At 32.7% G+C, this 22,722-nt stretch overlaps 2 protein-coding genes and 1 long non-coding RNA gene across 4 annotated transcripts; 1 reads left to right on the top strand and 2 right to left on the bottom strand.

The window, feature by feature from the left end:
* Window positions 1–1,280: 1,280 nt before the first annotated feature.
* LOC127117580 (nicotinamide/nicotinic acid mononucleotide adenylyltransferase) lies at window positions 1,281–7,719 on the bottom strand. 2 transcript variants are annotated; one of them, XM_051047643.1, is made up of 10 exons: window positions 7,420–7,719; window positions 7,124–7,203; window positions 6,960–7,033; window positions 4,516–4,601; window positions 3,413–3,496; window positions 3,125–3,209; window positions 2,258–2,337; window positions 1,870–1,971; window positions 1,630–1,688; window positions 1,281–1,551 (listed from the first exon to the last, which is right to left on the bottom strand). In XM_051047643.1, exons 2-10 carry the CDS (start codon window positions 7,198–7,200, stop codon window positions 1,449–1,451), a joined length of 750 nt encoding a protein of 249 aa, XP_050903600.1. In that variant the 5' UTR covers window positions 7,201–7,203; window positions 7,420–7,719; the 3' UTR covers window positions 1,281–1,448. The 2 variants fall into 2 exon arrangements, with proteins under 2 accessions (XP_050903600.1, XP_050903601.1); XM_051047644.1 differs by having other exon boundaries at window positions 1,635–1,688; window positions 7,420–7,628.
* On the bottom strand, window positions 4,608–6,953 carry LOC127117581 (uncharacterized). Its single transcript, XR_007801996.1, has 3 exons — window positions 5,741–6,953; window positions 5,515–5,666; window positions 4,608–5,373 (listed from the first exon to the last, which is right to left on the bottom strand). It is a non-coding gene; the product is annotated as an uncharacterized LOC127117581 (long non-coding RNA).
* Window positions 7,720–13,244: 5,525 nt separating the features above from the next.
* LOC127117579 (probable L-type lectin-domain containing receptor kinase S.7) lies at window positions 13,245–15,590 on the top strand. The gene has a single exon (XM_051047642.1). It carries the CDS (start codon window positions 13,374–13,376, stop codon window positions 15,402–15,404), a length of 2,031 nt encoding a protein of 676 aa, XP_050903599.1. The 5' UTR covers window positions 13,245–13,373; the 3' UTR covers window positions 15,405–15,590.
* The last annotated feature ends 7,132 nt before the right edge of the window (window positions 15,591–22,722 follow it).

Raw genomic sequence — 22,722 nt, 5'->3', positions numbered from 1 at the left:
TCACGCCAGGTAACTTACACACAAGAAGGTTCAACATCTAACCTCCAACAACATTGTCAGACCGGTTACTCACAACCTCATATCCATCAAAATTTGTGATCCACAAACACACAAACCTACTACCCTAACATGTCAAACATCCAACCACAATACCAAGAGCATACCCCGTACCACCACCAACAAGTAGATCATCATCAAGACACCCAACATCGTTATGCATCCAACACATCACCCTACCATAGCCGTCTTAGCCAAAACACCCAACAATCATTTAACACCAATCGTCCCTCCTCCTACTATAGCCAAGAAGCACAAACATCACAAAATCAAAACATGAAGCAACCATATGGCTACCAAACACCACAACAATCATTTCAACCTTTCATCGATGCATCATTCACACCAATATCGCCCTTCAGTCGTCCTGGTCGCCCTCTAATAACTCAAACACAGTCCAACTACTCTAGCATGGGTCACACACTAAGTTATGACGGTAGCGCTTCAATGCATACACAAGACTCCGCGGATTTATCTGAATATCTTATGCAATCTCCTGCAGGTGGTGGTGATGTTCCTGACCCCTCAGATACTCAAATACCTAGGGTGAATCATCAACGTGGATTAGGGTCACGCGTTCGGGTAGCTAAGGGATATGGAACCGGAGGTCGGTTAGGTCATCCCGATCAACGAAATTAGTTTTTTTGTGTTAACGCATATTAATATTAATATCAATTAGTCTGATTTCAATTTTTAGCTAAAATGTACATAGTTTTTCAAAAAAATTACGAAACACACATACGTGTTAGACCATCTGGTGCCTCCTTTGTAAATTAACACACAGGCGCCAATTGGATTAGCAGTACTAGGTGAATTCATCTGACGCCACCTCTTCAAAGTGGGCGTTGAATTTGCAACTTCGCATCATGTAAATTATTTGATCGATATTCCTTAGACACATAGTTTTTGGGATGTTGCAGTAGCAAAATGCATACTGTTTTGATGACATTTATTTTCATGTTTGTGTAATGTTTTCCGATGCAGAGATGATGAGACAATGTGAAAGAGTGATTATGTGCTGAACATACACTACTGAATAATCAACTTGTAACCTCCTTTTAGTTTGTAAGAGAAATCTGTATTTAACAATATATATTGATATTTTTAGTCCTCAAAATGGTCCCTACAAAAGAAAATTACTAAAAGTGAATACAATCTTTTAAGGGATTAAATTTAAGAACTACTAGTACTTAAGTTAAGCTGTTAAAGCTTACAACTTAAACTATTCTCTTAAATTTTGCATTTATCTTGTGAATTGTGAAATATTTATTTACCTACAAGTTTACAACACCAAATCAACTGTTTATTGAAAACAGACCCATTATGTAGCTATGTACCTAATGAGTCTTGCAGAGCAAATAAAGCATCTAATATCCAATATTGATGAATTATTATTTATCATCCGAGTTTAAGTATAACTTATGTTCTCTGATATAATCAATGACTTCATCTGCAGTAAGATATTTTATTGATAATCCTCTTGCAATGCATTCCCTGAAATTAATAATAAATAAACACATTAAAATTAAAAAATGTCTCCCTTAAAGTAAAACAAGATGATAGTGTTATTACCTTACTCTTGTTGAGCTGATTTGATTTGGTACAAGTTCATCTACAATTTCAATATTAACCTAAGAAAATGCAGTGGAAAATTTAATTTCGTATTAAAGCTAGCAAAACAATTCATTTTTTAAAGCTTTCCAACAAAAAAACATGGAAAATGCAATGAATTGAAGACATAGCAGACCATCTTTCGAAAATAAAATGTAACCAAATACAGAAAGCTTGAAAGTTGTATCTCATTCAAAATACCTGATTTTCATTCATAATTTCATCATCGGATATAGTCTTCTCAACATTTTGTCCTTCTCTGCGAATGCATACTACGCCATAATCTCTGCAGATACTTCTAACCTAAAGTGCAAATATAAAATGACAATTTTAGTCCATTTTTTCCTTAACAAATGGCAAATCACTTGCATACGAGAAATATATTTATACCCCATCCATGCCTAGTAAGTTGTATCTCCTTTAGAAGAAGAAAAACCTCCTTAACTTAATAACCATCTAAAATGTAACAATAACGTCATCACAGAATCAATTCAACTCCTCTGGTGGAGTTTGTGCGTATAGAAACAGTACCCCTAGATCTAAATATAAACGCCATTGTATTTCTCTATTTTAGTTAATTCGTAAGTACCTGATCAGGAACCCATATCCCAGGAACAGCAAAGGAATGGAGGAGATCAGAACCACAGACAAGCATGACTTTCAGAGATTCTACACTAATCCATACAAAAGCAAGTTATTTTATTGCTTTTACACCATCATGAGAATCAGGAATAGAAAGAAATCAAATCTTAGCACACAATTTAAATCAATTGAAAGAAACTATTAATGCAGATTTTAGGCTGCGGTCATATCTTCTGACACTCAACATATACATACGGACCACTTTTAAGGTTTAGTACAATACAGAACCAAATCGGCTGCCAATTATGTGCCCATAGCACCAAGACATTACAAAAATACTGGTGCTAATAGACCGCCTAGAATCAGATGCAGAAAAATGTGCTCTGAAATAAAAACACATACTACCCCTCCCTAAAAATATAGGACATCGTTGACTAAATCATGGGAATTAAGAAGCTTGGTAGTATTATTAAATTTGTTGACAATTGGTACTTTTTTTACAAGTCTACCCTTCAGAAGAGAGAATTAATTTATTTCCATCATACAGGTAGTAAAAAAAATGCAACATAATTAGGAGTATAATATGTTGATAAAAAAATAATTAATGCAGTTTAAAATTTAAGATATAAAAAGAGACAAGGAAATATCTAAGCAAAACATTTGTAAATGAACAAGTAATCCCAAGACTACATGTTTTTTATTTCAAATGTCATCAATGTGACCAGTGTTTCAATATTAAAAGAGAAGTAAGAAAGCCGGTGTTTCTTCTTTCCGTTTCTTCCCCCAAGATTTTAATTTACGATGGGGAGGGGAAGCATGCTGAGACAGTAATGAACTAACGTGCTCTTATTGAAGAATTGTCTTTCAAGCATACCTTTAGATACCAACCCTGTCTCACAAATAGAAGTGTGGACTCTGGACAGGACAGTAAGAGTGCGTTGATATGAGCTTTGGTTTGCCTGTAGGAGTTTGTAACCACATAAAAATAAAATGTAAGAAATCAGGCCAGCCAAACTGATATAGTTCTCGGCTTTTGCAATAGTTGTGACATCAAACTTTCTCAAAATTCAAATGTTTCAATATTGAAGTATTCTAAATACAAAAAAAAAAAAAAAAGAAAAGGAAGATATGTAAAATCTAGCAGATAGAAAGAGTAATGTACCTCCCATGGATCAACCATTACAAATTCTGAACTTTTGCAGGCTAAATGACATAATTGTATTCGGTGGCTAGCAGATATTAGGTTCTGAATCAACATATAAGTGAAAGACGATGAGAAAACAAAACAGAAGCTGTGAAATCTATATATAGGCAGATAGCATAAAAGTCATGATTACATGAATAGTGTTGTTAGATATAAAACCAATTATGATCTTTCACTTAATAACTGAATTTTGAGATAGTTGGTTCATGATATCATATCAGAGTCTCTATGACCAAGTGGTCTACTCTAGAGTTCAACCGTTAATGCTTTCATTCTAAATAACATTTTAATTACAGGAAAAAGTTGGGTGAGCCAGTGCCTTGCCCACTTCAAGTCAAAAGGGCTCTTGTGTGAGAAGGTGTGTTAGATGTAACTCTGAAGCATGGGTACTTCTAAAATGGTGAAGTACCGGTACCGGGTACGCACCTGTACCAGGTACTCGTACCGTACTCGTGGTACTTCATTTTTTCTCATTATTCGGTTTTGAATGAAATTGGTGGTTTTCTCAAATATCAATATAGTATATTTATGTGTTTTAATTTTTTTGTTATTGTATCTTTAACTTATTTTTGTTTTTTTTCAATTTTTAATAGTGGTGTTTTGTTATGAACCTAACAATTTAGTTCTCTACTCATACATTTTATAGAAAATTCTTATTTCTTATTAATGTACTTGTACCTTGGTTTTCTTAAAAATGCCGTATCCTGTACCGGTACCAGTACCCGCACCGGGTACCGTACCCGTACCTATGCATCATAGGATGTAAGCCATTAATGCACTCTCACCTACTATCGTAAGGCTTCTGATAATTGCTTCATGACAAATATCATCTCAAAATTTGATCTCCTTGTCTAAAATAATCCCTAGGAGAAAAATAATTTAAGGAATGTTTTAAATCTCACAATAGATTGCTCATTGAATCATGTATAACTTCAGTGTCTCGCGCATACCAAACATGTGTTTTCACTAAATCATTTGACGTACTTGACAATTATTCTAAAGAGATGTATGTATCTAATAAAGTCAGGATGTCTTTCTCTCTTTGTTAGACAGTGACATACCTTTTTCTTGTATGCACCATTTACAGGTGACATGTACCCTCCAATTACGCAGTAACCTTTGGAATTCAATGCATCTCTTGCAAGCTCTATATCCAAAATAAAAAAATCAGACAAGCAGAAAATAAAATTTAAAATTCGAGGCGCTCAGAAGTCAGGATTGTGCCAATCACATCTCATCAAATGGTAATTAAAGTTAATAAGAAGGAACATTCTACACGTATATCTCTCTCTCCTCTTTACCTTCATTTACATGATAACTGATAGATTATAACTAAATGAAGTTAATAATAAAGGAAGCCACAGATCCTAAGCAAAAACAACTAGCCAACTCTTCGGAACATCATTTGCTTTTATGATAGAATTAATATATGAGAGACGGCCTGCATTTTGCCATAATAGTCAGATTCTTGGGCATCATAACATTCTAAAATGGAGAAAAGTTCAAAGCAGACATCAAGGCAATGGTTAGAAGTGAAGGCAGGCCAAAGGAACACCATGACAGAAACAGAGAGATAGTTCAAAAACAAAGCACTCCGGCTTTCATGTACAAGGAGAGATGCTGAACCAAGAACTGCGGCAAAGTCAGCTTAACAACAAAGGGAGCGAACAGGAAATCATGGAGGTAGTTGGTCTGCAGTCAAGTAATATGGATGATACAAAATTGAAGCAGTTGGAAGGTTGGCAGGCAGTTGGTTTGCAGTCAAATAATAGAGAGGAAACTCGGGGGCAGGAAAACCAACCACAAAAAGAAAATTCAAAAGTATCTATGCAGATTGTAGGCAACACACAAACAGCACTGGTAGAAGACCATAACTCTTTTGGCATGTTAGCAGGGATAAACACAGAGGAAACACCCAGCTGGAGAAAGAAAGTAGGATATCAGAATCAAATTCTAGGATTTTTAAGGCAACTTTTCAACCATAACACTTAACAATTACAGATAACAGGCAAAAGAAAATTCTGAAGACCACACAGGTACAAAAGCCAGAGGAAAGTCACCAGAAAGAAGCAGCAGGATTTCCTGTCATGCAAACTCAAAAAACTTCATTTGAGGTACTAAATTCAACGATCAACAGGGCATTCCACAGCCAGAGTTAAACATAGAAGAAAATCAGGACCACAAGGCAACCATGAACAACAAATTGGTCCATCTGCCAATCAAAGGAACACAGCAAGGATCAAAAACTTACCTTTTACAACCAACAACAAAGAATAAAAATATTACCAATCAAGGAGAACATAAAGGCAGTTTCTATGGAGAGCAAATATGATACAACATTGCCGCATCAACAAATTCAAGCTCAGATTACATCCAAGACTTCAATTGATATACAGAACAGAATGCGGAAGGAGACTGAGGAAGCTAAGTCAGGTATCATTACACATCCAAATCATCACTCTAAGCATTATTCTGACGTACAAAATGTTATTAGCAAAAACAAGTCAACCATTCAACAGATCCAAAAAGATAACCTTCTAATGAAAATGAATAAACTGGATGCACCTCTGCAGGATTCGTACCAGGACAAAATGATGGGTACTAAGGAGGCACAAGTGAATCATCTTGGGGTCAAATGGATAGCAGGTGAGGAATTGACACACCACTAGATGATAGTGGGCAGATTAATAAACCTATGCCAAAACAAATTCCCCTTGGTTCCATTACGCTAAAAATAGGACAATTCACAACCAAGGTTTATTTAGGGGACCCAGTTATTCCATCTCCCATAGAAATAAAGGAGAATTATGGGGAGATGGGAGAGTTGGATGCTCACAATAAGGCCATATCGGCTGTAAAGCTTGAAAATGGATCTGTTTATTTTTTTGGTTTGGTTTGTTCTGTTTCTAGGTCAGGTCTAGCCCCCACAGTTGTACATATGTTTTGATTTTTATATAAAGTAGCATTTTATTGGTTAAAAAAAAAGAGCTTATTTTCAATAGAAAATCTTGTATGTATTTTATCTTTATGGTTTAATATTGATCCGGGTATACACTGAACTCTACATATAGCATACTTTATTCATAGTCAACATGTGTTTTAGCAAGAATTTCATAATTGGAATTTGCACATACTTCTACTTCGAAAACCACCGTAAATGGTAAACGATTATCACACTATGCATCTACACTAATCCGGCAACAATTTCAGTCCATAATCTTTTCACATGATGAATCTGACTGTTAATTTGTCCCCTTAATCCCACTAAACTAAGGCTAAAAACAAAAATGTCCGACCATTTAACAATCAATATCTTGAAGAATGAACTTAAAATCAAGATATCACTTTTTTATATTAGAAGTATTTAAATAAAATCATATAGATTTGATTTGACTACCCAAACTGTCATAGAGGCCTAAGGGAAGTGAGATAACAATTTGCCGCCGAGGGCAAGCTTGCTGCAGCGAAAACAAAGGAATGAATCAAAGCTTCAAATGAAACTCACCAAACATTCGTAAATGCATCAAAGTAGGTGGATTGAAGCTTCCAGTTGCCACCAGAATGACATATATCTTGCCACTGCAGAAAAAAATAGTTACATAATTCAGAATAAGTTCAATAGAAAACTCTCTCAAACAATTGCACAAAGAATATAATAGAGAAACCTACTTGCTTGTACTTCCAGAAGAGGGTTCATTACTAATCAGTTCTAAAGCTAATTTATCCAATGGCAATGGAACATCCATGGCCTGAAATCATTAGAAACACAAGTAATAATAAGATCTCAACACAAAACACAATATATGACATTTATTTCCTTGATTAATTCATGCACCAAAAAGAAGAAAATAAGATCAATGAACTCAGAAGTTTTGCTAAAGGACTAGAATTGGAACATAAAAAACAGAATTTTAAATGAATTATGATGGTAATGTTTAGATCTATATCAAGAATTTGATACTCACTGCAACGAGGGAGAAAAAGCAATTAAGCGGTTTCAATTTCAGGGTCTTCTACACTCTCTTGGTAAAGAACATCGAAATCGAAATCGAAAGCGTGCATAGGGTTAGGGAGAAATGAAGTGGTTAATTTCATAAAACGGGTCTGAACCAGATCAGAACCTTAACCATTTTACCAAAATAAACCGATTTAACTCAAATGGTTTATTCATTTAGATTTGGTTAACCGCTTCATATGACTTCTAATATTTGGAAAACAAAATACATTTTTGTTTGAATAGGTTTAAAGGTGTGTTTGTTTCAAAAATTAAAATTATAATGATGAAACTATTACTTTTGAAAACATTGTTATCATGAATTTTATTTTTCTTAAAATATTAATAAAATTTGTTTTTCTACTCAAATATCATAATCAAAATGTATAACTTTGAAAAATGATAAAGGATTCCATTTATTTATAATTTTTAATTAATGTGAAAAAGAATTAAAATGACCATTTATTTTAAAATAGAGTAAGTGAATTAAAAATATTTTAAGAAATAATATTACATGACAACAAGAAAATAACGCAGAAACTATTACGAATCAAAATTTTGGTTGTAAAAAATTTATGAAAAGGATTGGATAACCACTTTATTTGGCGGAGATGGATAAGCAAATTTTATGTTTGATTTAGCTTTGAAAAAGGTAAAATTAATTTTAGGGGTGTAAAATTGATTCCAAAATAATTTTAAGATGTTTAATTCTTTTAAAGTAAAATTGATTCCAAAATGATTTTAAGATGTTTGATTCTTATAATCAGAATCAATTCTACAAAATCAATTCACTTTAAAATTCATTCTCCTCTTTTAGAAGGTCCGATTTATTTTGATATTTTTTTAAATAAATTTTTTAGTGTAACATAATTTTTAGATGTGTTTGGATGACATTTTGTAAAAATCGCTCGATTTAGATCGAATTTCGAATTGATTTTTCAAAATCGATTCAAACCAAATCGCATGTATATATTTTTATATTTATTTATTTTGTATTAGTATGATATGTTATGTTAATTTATTATTAGATGATACTTATTTTTGTAAATACTATTTATTAGTTTGATTAATCTATTATTTTTATTATTTAATTTGTTTCAACCATAAACGATCATTATCATTTTGTAATATTGACTTTTAATATAGTATGTGTTATATATTATATAAAACTTATTATTTATTAATACTTTTATAATATTAATAAAAATATAATTTATAATTTGGATATCCAAATAACAGATCCAAATCAAATCATATGAAATTGGATCGGATCGAATCATATATTTTTAACTAATAATCCAAAATCGACCAAACCGCAAATAAATTTATCTTTGGCTCGGTTGATATTTTGCTTCAAAATCTATCCAAATCGCACCGCGAACACCCCTAATAAATAATACTCAAAATAATTATTTTATTTTTATTCAAATATTTTCCTAATCCTCATCACACCTCAACTATTACTCAATCACCCCTCACTCTCCAATTTAAATAAAAAATAATTTTTTTCCTAATTCTGAAATGATTATAATATTTAATAAAATTACTAATAAATCAAATATATCACTCAAATTAATAGAATAAATTAATATAAATTCAATTAAAAGTAAATAACTAAAGTTGGGATGTTACATCATTTATTCCATAACACTCATATTATGATTCAAACACTTATGTAGTAATAATTTGAACCTTTTTCATGCATCAAATAAGGATTCAGACTCGTTCTGGTCAAAATCGGAGATTACAACTTTTCTCTCCACAAAATGAGCATTCAAATAATACATCTCTAAGAACTTGCCTTCTAGTTTTTTCCAGGTCATAATAGTATCATTTGGTATGCATTATCGCCGATCCTTAGCGCAACATATCAAAGAAAAATCAAATAAATTTAATTTTACCTAATCGTCAGTTACCTCTGTCGGTTTACACGTTGAGCAGGTTTCGTAGAATTTAGCAAGATGTTTCCAAGGATCACTGATTGCTCGCCCGTCGAATGGTTATCCTTCAAACCTAAAATTATAGAATTCTTAATATCAAAAGTCACGGGATTATTTGTTGAAATTCTAAGGATATTTGTCTAGCATCAGTTCTCTTGCGATAATCTCCCAACGTTTATCGCGCGGGAGCGTCCATCTCTTCTCTTTCTTCTTTTGGTTCTTTCGTGACTTACGGTCCTTCTCGTTTTGCTTTCCGAATCGTGCGTGTTGTTCTTTCGATTTCTGGATCTATCAGTATCAGTATCGAATCTGAACCTCGCATAAACAAACAAACAATACCTTAGTAGTTGTGCACCAAACCAAACAGATTACGAGTAGAAATTCAAAAATCAAAAATCAAACTAAAAATAACTCACAAAAATAAAATTTAAATTTAAATTTAAAAATGTTGCACGAATATTTCCTTGTTGAAATTATCAACAATCACTGGTAACAGCGCAAAGAACTTGATGGACTAAACTAGCAAGTGTACTAGTATTGTCGAAGTAATGAAATAATTCGTCTCCACATGGATTGCGAACTCGAACAAGGTAATAACAATGCGATTTAAAATAATTTGGTACGAAAACAAAGACAAGAAAAACTTTCAGAGTAAAGTTTGATAATGAAAAGCGATTAGATCTTTTTATCAAATCCCTTAATTATACTTGTTGATGAAATGTGTATCAGATGATTAACAATTACACAAAAATTACATAGCGAATTAGCAAGACCACTACACTCAATTTCTTGGCGTGTAACTCACAAATTTAAACAATAATTCACAATTTCTAAGGCCAATTCAAAGTTAAATTAGGTTTTCTAAGTTCGTTAATCCCAAAGTCACAACTTATAATTATATATTCCTAGTTAATTACTAAGTTGAACAACTTCCTTAGTTCAGATCGGTAGACTTGCGTTCAATAATCCATGTTCATCTATAAATCACCTAGTGTACTCATCAACACACAAAAAGCAATGAACACAAGACTAATTGAATAATATTTATAGCATAAAAGAAATCAAATAATCTCAAACATTCATATGATCCAATAAAGTACAATTAGGTTCATCTCAAAAGACCTGATCTAAATATCTTAGTTACTCATAATGCAATTAACAATTACCATGAGTTGATAAAAAGTATTCGTCAAAATCAATGAAAAATAAGTTCTCAAATGGTTCCAATGCTCTCCAAAATCGCCCACAAAAGCTCATGTCGTCACTTTTTCTCTAAAATTCGAAACCCTAAAAAAGTATCCACATTTTTCTATTTAAAGCCGCAAAGAACGTGTTAGAATTTTGCATCACCGCGATCGTATTGGCTATTGCTTCATCGTACCCACGATGAAAGCATCGCGGGCGCGACAAATCCAGTGACAAATGTTGTTTTTTCTTCCATTTTTCCTCTTATTTTTTTTCCAAGTCTCTACTTTCTACCACTTTTGCATTTTTTCTCATTTCTTCATCATTTTAGCTTGGCTTTGACTCATAATTTTGTCGATTCCGTCGAAAATACTTGTAAATATTACATAATGACAAAGTGTCATAACAACCTCAAACTTACTCTGTTGCTTGTCCTCAAGTAATCTGCCTGCAAATTGAAAATTTTATCAGAAATAAAATGCTTACCCTTACCAATTAACGTCACCTTTATTTTTTTAATCAACATGTATGTTCCCTACTTCAATTCAATTAACTCTAAAAAGTTCTTCCAACAATACAAATACTCAACATGTCTCTCATCTTTCCTTTATTCATTCAATTTGACAAGATAATCACACAATCAACATACATAAACATTTAACAATGAGTTTGTAAAATATCTAACAAAGTCCATCAAGTCATATTTAAACACACACTTTTGAGGTCTTTTCAAGGCTGTAATGTGACTTATGTCAGGGTAAGATATTTTAGAATAATATGCTTAAATTTTTGGAGTTAGATACCTAGTTTTCCTTATGTTACCTGATTCCTTTCATATCACTCTTTGTTTGGTCACTCGGTACTAGAGAATGCATTTTGTTGATTCTATTCATATTTCTTTTCTTTTTCACAATTTTTTTGAAGAAGCCATTTTAAACTTCTTATATTTATAAAGTTTTCTTTTTATTTCTTTTGACCAATTTTTCTAGTACTTAAACATCATACTTAAACGTTGATAACTTTCAAGAGCAACTCCAAATTTTTATATTTGTATTTCCTCAATGAGAAAACTTAGGCCCATTTTTTAGATATCTAGCCTCCTTTCATATCTTATGTACTAATAACTTTTTTCAAAAGAATTTAATTGATATGTATTAAAAGTGTAAAAATATCAATTAATTATAAGAGTTAGATTTTTATAAATATTTGACTTTTATTTTATTTGAAAAGACAATTATAATGCATTCTTTGTGTAAAATATTTTACACGGGAGATGCATAACAATTAATCTCTTTTCAAAAAGAGATTAATTATTATGCACGGACAATGTAAAAAGTTTTACACGATCAATTCATCACCATCATCCGTTTGTATTATTTTATAGATGGTTAAAATAAAAGTCAAATTCTTCGCAACATCCAACGTCTATAATTAATCGATTGTGTAAAATTCTTTTATATGTCAGTATATTTCAATTAAATCCTATGCACTAATAATAACAAATATTAATCTTTGAAATTTACTTAGCTATTAACACCCACTATCTCTTTGAAATTTACTTGGCCACATGCTTGCTCCTTCGTCCCGTTATGAGAGAATCAGGCGATCAGGTCGTCCTGAGTGTTTGTTGACTGCATTGCAGCATATGATATATGTTACATCCCATACACGATCACCGTCAAACGTATCCTTTGGATGACATAGCCTTCTACTCCGAATGGTTGACTTGCAGGTCACACCCGACGTATCCACATCTGTTTGATCGAGTCATGCTCTAGTTCGGGTTTCTACAGGGTTTTACAAGAGACCTAACCACGCATGCTTCTCCCACTATCGTCCACAGATATGTTGATGCGATGTTTGATGATTTTTATAATCATCTGATACCAGAGGAAGCACGGAGTGTGTCAGCTCCTCTGTCATGGAGTAGTGTATTTGGTTACATCCAATGGTATTAGAGTGTCACATTCTTACATGATATCAGATGCTCATGGAGATCCACATAGGTCAACTCATCATGAGATATTATAGAAGGAGCAGGCTAGGGCAGATCATGTCGTTGATGTGTTACATGCATGTCAGTGTATCATGGCTATTACGCGAGTGATATATAGAGAGATAAAGAAGTTTTTGGAAGACACTCTTGTAGGGCCACTATAAATACCATTCTAGCCGATGCATGGAATGTCTTATAATACATGAGAAAGAGAAGGAACTGAGATTTAGCTATACCCGGTAGTTCAATTTTACTAGTATTTTAATAATATTTATATTATGGTTTGTATTTTTTCAATAATGATATTTGATTATGTATTTTAATTAAATTAATACACAACATCTTAATTGAATTATATTAGTTACAGTATGGTTTAATTGATAACAAACATTTATTAATAAATGTCAAATTTATAACACACTTTATGCATAATGACTATTATGAAAATATATTTCCGAACCCACTATTATGAATTTAAAAATGTGTTCGAAAATTATTACAAAAGTGCACCTAGAGACTCATCATTTCATCAATACAAAGTTACATACTTTCTTAAAAGTTGCATTTCGTGAATGAAGAAAGTTGGGTCCATTTTTGAATATCTAGCCTAATTCCATATCCTATGTACTAGTAATAAATATCTGAAATTTATTTAGCTATTAGCACCCTCTCTCTTGCGAAAACCACTCTACATTACTACCTATCAGTTTAAACCGAAACTAACTAACTACCGATTCCCGCGTCAACGCTCTCTTCTTCCACCATTTCCCATTCTTGTTTCTTCTTCTCCAAGCAACCACCACAATGCACCCCTTCAAACCAACCCTCTTTACTCTCTTCTCCACCTTCATCCTCGCCGCCGCCTCCGGTAACATCCAACTAGACTTCCCTTATTTCACCACCACAAACATCACCTTCACCGGCGATTCCTCTCTCACAAACCGCATCATTTCACTAACAAAACCCACCACATTCAGCACCGGTGCAATCCTTTACAAAAACCCAGTTTCTCTCTTTGACAAACAAACAAACACCACGTCTTCATTCTCAACAACCTTCTCTTTCTCCATCACAAACCCCAATAACCCCACTTCCTTCGGTGATGGCATCTGTTTCTTCCTCTCCCCCAATAATCTCTCATCAACATCTTCCCCATCTCCTTCTTTTTCTCCTTTTGGCCTTCCTACAAACTTCGTTGCCGTTGAATTCGATACTCGGTTCGACCCCCGTTTCAATGACCCTAACGAGAATCATATCGGTTTCAATATTGATACTTTGAACTCTCTGCGAACTGTTGACCCTATTTTCAATGGAATTGATCTCAAGAGTGGCAACACTATCACTTCTTGGATTGATTACAAGACTGATCAAAATTCTCTTTCTGTTTTCTTGAGCTATTCCGGTACTACTAAGCCACTTGAACCTATTCTCTTTGTAAATGTTGATCTTTCAGAATATTTTAGAGATAATGAAGATGTTTACGTTGGTTTCTCGGCTTCTGCTGAAAAAAGTACTGAACTTCATCAAATTGAAAGTTGGAGTTTCTACACTATTGGGTTTGAACCTGCGAGACCTCGGTTGCATAGTCACAATGTTTCCGATAATTCTGTTATCGGGAATGCGATAAACGGTAACGGTCACATATCGCGTTCTTCTAATTCGAAGAAGAGATTTGGTTTTGGTTTTGGTTTCGCTGTTGCAGGTCCTGTTTTTTTCTGTGTTGTTTTTTCTTTGTTGGGGTATTATTCGTTTTTGAGATGGAAGGTGATGAAGAAAAAGTTGTTGAAGGATTTCGAACCCGGGTTTGTTGCTTGTCCTAGAGAGTTTGATTACAAAGAATTGAAATCTGCTACAAGGGAGTTTCATCCTAGTAGAATTGTTGGCCACGGTTCGTTTGGTACTGTGTATAAAGCGTTCTTCATATCTTCTGGAACCATAGCTGCAGTGAAGCGATCGAGGCATTCTCACGAAGGGAAGACCGAGTTTCTGTCTGAATTGTCCATTATTGCTGGCTTAAGGCACAAGAATTTGGTTCAGTTGTTGGGTTGGTGTGTTGAGAAAGGTGAGCTGCTTCTTGTTTATGATTTCATGCCTAATGGAAGCTTAGACAAGATGCTGTACAAAGAACCTGAAAGGGGGAAGTTGTTGAATTGGTCTAATAGGTTTAACATTGTTGTTGGTTTAGCTTCTGTTTTGGTTTATCTTCATCAAGAATGTGAGCAAAGAGTGATTCATAGAGACATCAAAACCGGGAATGTTTTGCTGGACGGGAATTTCAATGCTAGGTTGGGTGATTTCGGATTAGCGAAACTGATGGATCATGATAAGAGTCCTGTTTCAACTTTAACTGCCGGAACAATGGGATACCTGGCACCCGAATATCTTCAATATGGTAAAGCCACTGATAAAACCGACGTTTTCAGCTACGGTGTTGTTGTACTTGAAGTTGCTTGTGGGAGAAGGCCTATCGAAAGAGAGGGTCAAAAGATGGTTAACTTGGTGGATTGGGTTTGGGGATTGTATTCGGAAGGGAAGATAATCGAGACTGTTGATAAGAGGTTGAATGGTGAGTTTGAGGTTGAGGAAATGAAGAAGCTTTTGATGTTGGGTTTGAGTTGTGCTAATCCTGATAGTGCTGAGAGACCTACTATGAGAAGAGTATTGCAGATTCTTAACAATGAAGCTGTGCCATTTGCTTTGCCAAAAGTGAAACCAACCTTAACTTTCTCATCTGATTTGCCATTGTCTATTGATGAGATTGTTTCTGATGAGGATGGTGATGGTTGTGAAGAGTTCAATACTAGCCAGTCTATGTGTGAGATTAAAATTGATTGAAAAGTCTTAAACTTAATTCATTTCATTCTTTTAGTTGTAAAGTTTGTGTTCTGTTTGTTGACAGTAGTAGTTTAGTGCCAATATATTGAATTTTCAGGTATAGATGTTTTAGTTTTGGTGTACACAGAAATTGACTAGTTTAATTGAGGAGTGTAATGATAGTTCTAAAGTGTTTCACTTGTGTAAGTTGATATATCTTCACATATAAATAAAAAGATTGAATCCTAACTACTTATATTTATTTAACTCAATTACCAAACACTGATTGAGCTACCAGTGGGATGAATGCACAACATATGTGTGCTTCTTGCACCAATCATATGCAAGAGCATACCAGAACTCACTGGGAAAAAAAATCCTTTGAGGTTTGTTATAAATTATAAGTGCAATGTTTACTCATCCTTTTATAACTTACACAATATAGTGGATATTTGTCTTTGTATTTTTGATGATGATGAGTTCTAGATTTACGTGAAATACATGGATATTTATTGACTTATTTGACAAAGCAATCAGTATAAAAACCTCTAATTTATCAGTAAAAAACAAGAAAACACTTGTTTGGACTTTCCTAGAACATATTATTTGAAAATAGGTGAAAAGGACTCGAAATCCGCAATTCAACAAACACAACCCAAGCCAGAGAAGCAACCCTAAAGACCAGGCTTGTTGGGCGTGAAACATGTGATAAAATGGCATGAACATATGTAACTACTTCATGGTGAAGCAAGGGTAAGCTCGTTATTCGAAGAGGCGGTGTGTTGGCTGAGAAAAGGCGGCTAAGGCCACGTGGAAGATATGTAGGCCTTGCTTAGTGACCAAGGTAGCAGGCAAAGCAGAGCAGGGCATGGGCATAGGAGACGCACTAGGCGAGAAGAAGGCGCGCCTAGCGAGAGCCTTAGAAATTTGCCTAAAAATAAAGGCCTCCAATTTAGTTGCTAGAGGAGTTTCGGTGGATCAAGGTAGTACGGAATTGGAGTGGGTTCACTTTGATCTACAACATAAAAATAAGAGGAAACCTGAAGGTGGAAACCCTGCTAAAGTGATAGGGCATATCACACTTTCAAGATTGACTCTTAGACAAACATGTTATTACACTAACCATGAGTAAGCATAGATAAAATATCTATTGTTGGGGGTTAGATATAGTCATTATATCCATGTAGTAAATAGTTTATTGCGTTATATATAATTCTACCCAAGTTTTAATATTGATGACTCTTTATTTTTAATGTCTATTTAAGCTTTGCAACCTAAAACTTATTTTCATGGTGTAACCAGACATCAAAAGGTGCTTATAATTATTAGATCCAAGATAATCATATATTGGATACTAATGCCTAAGATCGAATTAGGTTCAATATTTGCATGTAATCTAGTATGGATTGATGTGAAGTCTTGCTTCTTTATAACTATTGGAACTTAATGCTTAACGTTGGTTAATAGCCGATTTATCAGACTATTGGGTAATGTAATAATTTCATAACATTGAAATTTAGAGGAGATACAAATGAGAACAACATGTGGTAATATTAATAGCTGACTATAGGAGCATATTATTGACCTATGAGCGTACATGATAAATATACAATGATGAAATCTACCCCTAGCAAGCATTCTTACTGTTAACACCAAATATTTACTTAAATTTCTATTATTTATTTTTATTGTGGTTCTGTTTGGATTGGTTGCATTATAAAAAACAATATGGAGTATGTTCAAGTTGTTCTTGTGCATAAGGGACACACGTGGAACACGATGTTCCAACATGTGTGCTGCAACATATGGCGTATGACAATAGACAAATATTATTGTAGTTTTGGTTCAGATTTATTTAATCCAAGATTCACTCTTAAGAGAAGATTTAGAATTCACGAAGAGTGTTAATTTGGATGTTCTGGTGCAACATGTGAAACATGATGTTCTAACATGTGTGTAGTGCAACATCTAGCTTTTGTCAGCAAGGCATGATGGATGTTGTTAGGTGCAATTTTTTTGATTGAGATTCAATCAAATTTGTTGCAGGTTGTTTAGTAACATTTGTGTGATTTGTTCGACAGTTGTTGAAGATCAAATCAGATTTAAATAGAGATTTAAATTTGTATTTGAAATATAACAAATTATATCTTTTGTTGTAGATTTTTATGGAGCAAATCAAATCCAACATATTTAACTATTTTTCTGGATGAAATTAAATCCGAAATCTAAAGGAGAAAAGACTAGTATGCATTATTATTTAAGGAGACTCAAATCTCATGTTTGAGAAGAAGTTTTATGCGTTATGGTTAAGTTCTTTGTGCTAGGATTTTTGAGTATTTTGTTACTTGTATTCCATGCTAATGCGATCACTCATATCATAAGAATTAATGTTGGATTTTGTTTTTGTACACGACGCTATTGCTTCAGCCATTTGGCATAGTTGTTGGTTTGTCTTAGTTAAGTTATAAATTTAACATTCAACATCTTTGTTATTGAAGTTGATCACTTGGGATTAGTGATTGAGAGAAAATCATAGAGGTTCTCGAATTTATGGGGAATCCTAAATAAAAAGTCATTAGGATTAGAAAGAGGCATTGAACATCACGGGGTTGGTGTTCCTATAAGACTAACTATAATAATACAAAGTAGTGAATTTCCTTTCTTGGGTAGAGTTCCCTCTAAACATAAGTGTGATTTCATCGAACTGGATTACCAAACTCTTGTCTTATTTTATTGCTTTATGCATTGTATTATTGTTGTCATATTGGTTTAACAAGTTGGACCATTTGTCCTAACATCGTATCCAACATATGTTCCCTCAAGAACAAAATTTCAACTGGCATCAGAGTAATTTTTCTTTCCTAGACGTGGAATCAATCATTTGAGATTTTGGATCGAACTTTAGTCTCGACCGAGATAGCTTGATATTTCGACAGGAGTTGTGCATGCTGTAGGAGAAGTCTGTTCAAGCACGTTATCAAAATATATTAACTTATATTCTAAGTCGAATTGGACCTTTGTTTAAGCCCAATTATTTAAGTTAGCTCGTTGCTTAAGTTAACTTATTAGTCTATAAATAGACTAGTTCTCCCAAGTTGTTGGGAGAGGTTAATTGTTGTTATTCACTTGTAATCTTTAAACCCTTATTGAATAAGTGAATAGTAAAGCAATTTTAACCAATTCTGATTCTTCTTCTTCCTTTTTCTCTCTCTTTCGTAAAACCTAATTGGGTTTCTTGTGTTTGTTCAAGAAGCTCAATCTTTATCTCATGTTTTGATTTGTTCTTGGCGATATCAGTTCACAACAAACTGGTGAGGTGAGCGTGAAGGAGAATATGTCGTCAATAAAGTATGAGATTGAGGAATTCATCGGTGTGAATGATTTTAGTTTGTGGCGCTTGAAGATGCAAGCCTTTCTTATTTAACAAGGTTCATTAGAAGCATTGAAAGGATCGGAGAAGATGGATGTTGCCATATTGAAGAAGGAGAGGATGACAATGATCGATAAAAACCCACAATGCAATTGTATTGAGCCTTGGTGATAAGGTTCTCCGAAAGGTCTCGAAGGAAAAGACGACATTGGGTGTGTGAGGCAAACTCAGGGGTTTGTATATGAAAAAATCATTGGTCAATCGTCTCTACCTGAAGCAAGCTTTGTACTCATTCAAGATAAATGAAGACAAAGTCTTGGCTGAGCAGTTGGGTACGTTCAACAAGTTGATTCTTGATTTCGAGAATATCGAGGTCAAGATTGATGATGAAGATCAAACGTTGTTGTTGTTGTTGTGTGCTTTACCAAAGTCTCATAATCACTTCAAAGAAACTCTTTTGTATGGAAGAGATTTGTTGACATTTGAAGATGTTCAGTTTGTCTTGTACTCTAAGGACTTGAACGAAGTTGGCGAAGGATTGTCTATTAAAGCAAAATTCTTGAAGAAAGATGGTAAGTTTGAGAAGAAGAAGGGTAAAGTTCTCCATAGTTCTTATGGTGGTAATTCTCTTGCTATTAAGTGTTATCATTGTAAGAAGGAGGGTCATACAAGAAAAGTATGTCTTGATCGTCTGAACAATCATGGTGGAAAGGCTAATGGTAATGCAACCATTGTGCAAAATGGTTATGAATCATCTGATGTCCTAGTAGTTTCAAGAATCGACTCTAGAAAGGAGTGGATTATGAATTTAGATTGTACTTGGCACATGACTCTAAATAAAGACGCGTTTGAGGATGTTTGTGATGGTTTCTTTTGAATTGATTTTATAGGTCGCTAACATGAGCTATGGAAGAAAGGATTTGGGAGAGCATTGGAAGAATAAAATGAATGGAGAAGCAATTCCAGAAGCAATTAAAATCCTAATTGAAGTTTTAAATGAGAAAAAGAAGATCATTCTTTTGTTTAGGACTTTTTGTTCATCCTAATATCATATTATATAAAAAGGTGAAGAAAATGGAAAGCCGATTAAATCTCACCTAGAAAAAATGATAATAATTAACCAAAAATCTGATGCATATATATAAATTATCACTAAGACATTGTTATGACTGTATTATAAATTATTTTATCAAATAATAAAATTATTCTTATGTGTTATATATTTATTTGTGTGTTGAAGATTTTTTTTATTACTTTGTAATGTTTTTTCTCAATAATAATTTTATAAAAATTAGTTATTTATTTTTATATACGACATCTCCTATAATGTCAACGAGTGTTAATTTATTTTTTTTAAAAAAATTATATATAAAATAAATTATAATCTATTAATATTGCAGGAGTGTCGGGGATTTAACCCTTAAATATAAATTTATAAAACTGTACAAAGTATTAACAAAATACTAAACAATTCTTTTCATTTTCTTAATTTATTGAAAAGGTTGTATATATACCAACTCCATACTTAAGAGTTATGACTTATCCAAATGGTCTTGAGACCAATAATATAGAATTGTTTGACTTGATGATTTAATAAAAGCTAAAAGTTTTGACCTAGAAGAAAAAAACTCAAACTCTAGTCTTAACCATTAAGTTAACTTCTTGAATTTATACAAAGTCTTTGACTCACATTTATATTTTATTTCTCACCTCACTTACAAGAAAAAGTATCCACTTAAAGATATTAATAAATATATTAATCGGATTCCTTTAACTTTTCCAGCACTATTGTTAATGTTAATGTTAACTTGTAATAGCTTTGATGGATTTTTCTTTTACTTCATGCAAATTTTCTGGATTCATTTCAAATACCATATATAAGTATTGTTTGGAATGTTCCATCCGAAAGCTATAATGTAACACCATGGTTATATGCCTAGAATAATAATTATAATATTAACTTTTAAATACATTAGAAATTGAAGCTGGAATCGGAGTAGGTAAAATAGTTTCAATAAAACAAATCTAAATAATATATCATTTATTAGATAGAAATCTTCAACACAATAAAAATATGATTTCCAATTTCAAATTCAATCCAAGTGCATGCTTTATATATATATATATATATATATATATATATATATATATATATATATATATATATATATATATATATATATATATATATATATATATATATATATATATATATATATATATATATATATATATATATATAAGGGATGAGATACTAATTTTGATGGGTTTCTAAACTAAATTAATAAATCTATCACTATCTTCAACTCAATTTAAGTTACAACCGTAAAATCTACCATCCTTGTCATAGAAAATAAGATGAATTAAAAAAAATTGATTGATTCAGATATTATTACAAATAATATATTTTATGACAATGTTTTTATGTCATCCAACAAAAAACAGAGATATAATTTCAGGAATTGTCTTGATTTATTTTTTTAAAAAAAAACATCTATTCCATCGACTATAATTGAGATGGAAAATAATCTATGACATGCTTCGAATCTCAACAAAAATAGTTAGTGTTATTTCTTAAAAAATGATATCTTTCTTTTTTATTTAACTATATATTTATTAATTAATTGATCTATTTCTTTGGTGTGTTTAATTATTGAGGGGTTTGATTTTACTATAAAAATACTCGTTCATTAAGTTTTACCCATAAACTTATCCGCTTCAAACTCATATACATTATTCTTTGGGATGAATTGCAAAGATGAAAAAATCTTCATGGTTTTGCGTTGTTTGTTATTTTTCTAACACCAACCTTGAACAAAACAGTTTTTCAGCTCTTCCAATCTATATCACATAATTATATTTTTTTATCTTGTTATTATTATTGTTGTTGTTTCGACCTCCCTTGCAAGAACATTGTTATATTTTGGGATAACCTATTAAATTTGTATTCATGATCTCTTGAGAGATGTTGCTAGGATCTCTGTATCGATTCTAATATTTGTGTAGTTTGTTTGTTTTTTCTTTCCTTTCTTGCATTTCAAGTTATTTTATCACCCAAAAAAATCACATTTAAATTGTACATTTTTTTTACGAAAATAATGATTTGAGTTGATTTTATTTATAAAATTAATATTATTTACTAAAATAATTTTAGTAATTATAGTTAATAGAATAGTTAAACAAATTAAAATTAAACAAATAAAAGTTTATTAGTCAAAAAGTAAAATAAAGATAACATGGATATTGTTGAAATACAAGAGATTAAGAGACATTTGAATAAACCATGTGTTTTAAAAAGCACTACGGAGACTATATTATATAGAGAGATATTACAATTAATTACATGATATAGTCAATGTGAGACTATTATATACACAAATATTCTTAACACTATATATTTACAAATATCAACACTCCCCTCAGGTTTGAGCATATAAGTCAAATGCACCAAGCTGACCACATATATAATTAGTTTTGAGACTTCATATGGATTTTGTAAACATATATGTCAATTGATCATTAGAGTTGACAAAGCTTGCGACGATGTCGCTTGATTCAATCTTCTCTCTGACAAAATAGAATTTTATCTCAATATATTTGGTCCTCTCATGGAAGACGAGATTTGAAGCAATGTGCAATGCAACTTGATTATCACAAACACATGTCATTGGTCTTGCTTCTTCAATTTGAAGTTCTTTGAGCAATTGTTTTAACCAAATGAGTTCACATGTTGCCATTTGTCGCGCCACGAAAGATTTGCTTGGGTTACAAGGCTCTTGACTTATAAGGTGTGGACTACGTCTCGCATGACTTCCCGACATCTGACTTCTTAATATTGTTGTAAGAAGGATCTGACATGGACCTTCTGATTCCCCATCTTGATCTGAAATGTTTTCATAAGCAGGGAGATAACCTTCCTCTCTTTGGACAGTCTTGCCCCAATCTGTTGGGTATCTACACGGATTGCCC

This window comes from Lathyrus oleraceus, chromosome 2, assembly GCF_024323335.1.
Source record: "Lathyrus oleraceus cultivar Zhongwan6 chromosome 2, CAAS_Psat_ZW6_1.0, whole genome shotgun sequence".
NCBI lineage: Eukaryota > Viridiplantae > Streptophyta > Magnoliopsida > Fabales > Fabaceae > Lathyrus > Lathyrus oleraceus.
The sequence above is the reverse complement of the archived record's forward strand: the minus strand, read 5'-3'. Positions and strand labels throughout refer to the sequence as shown.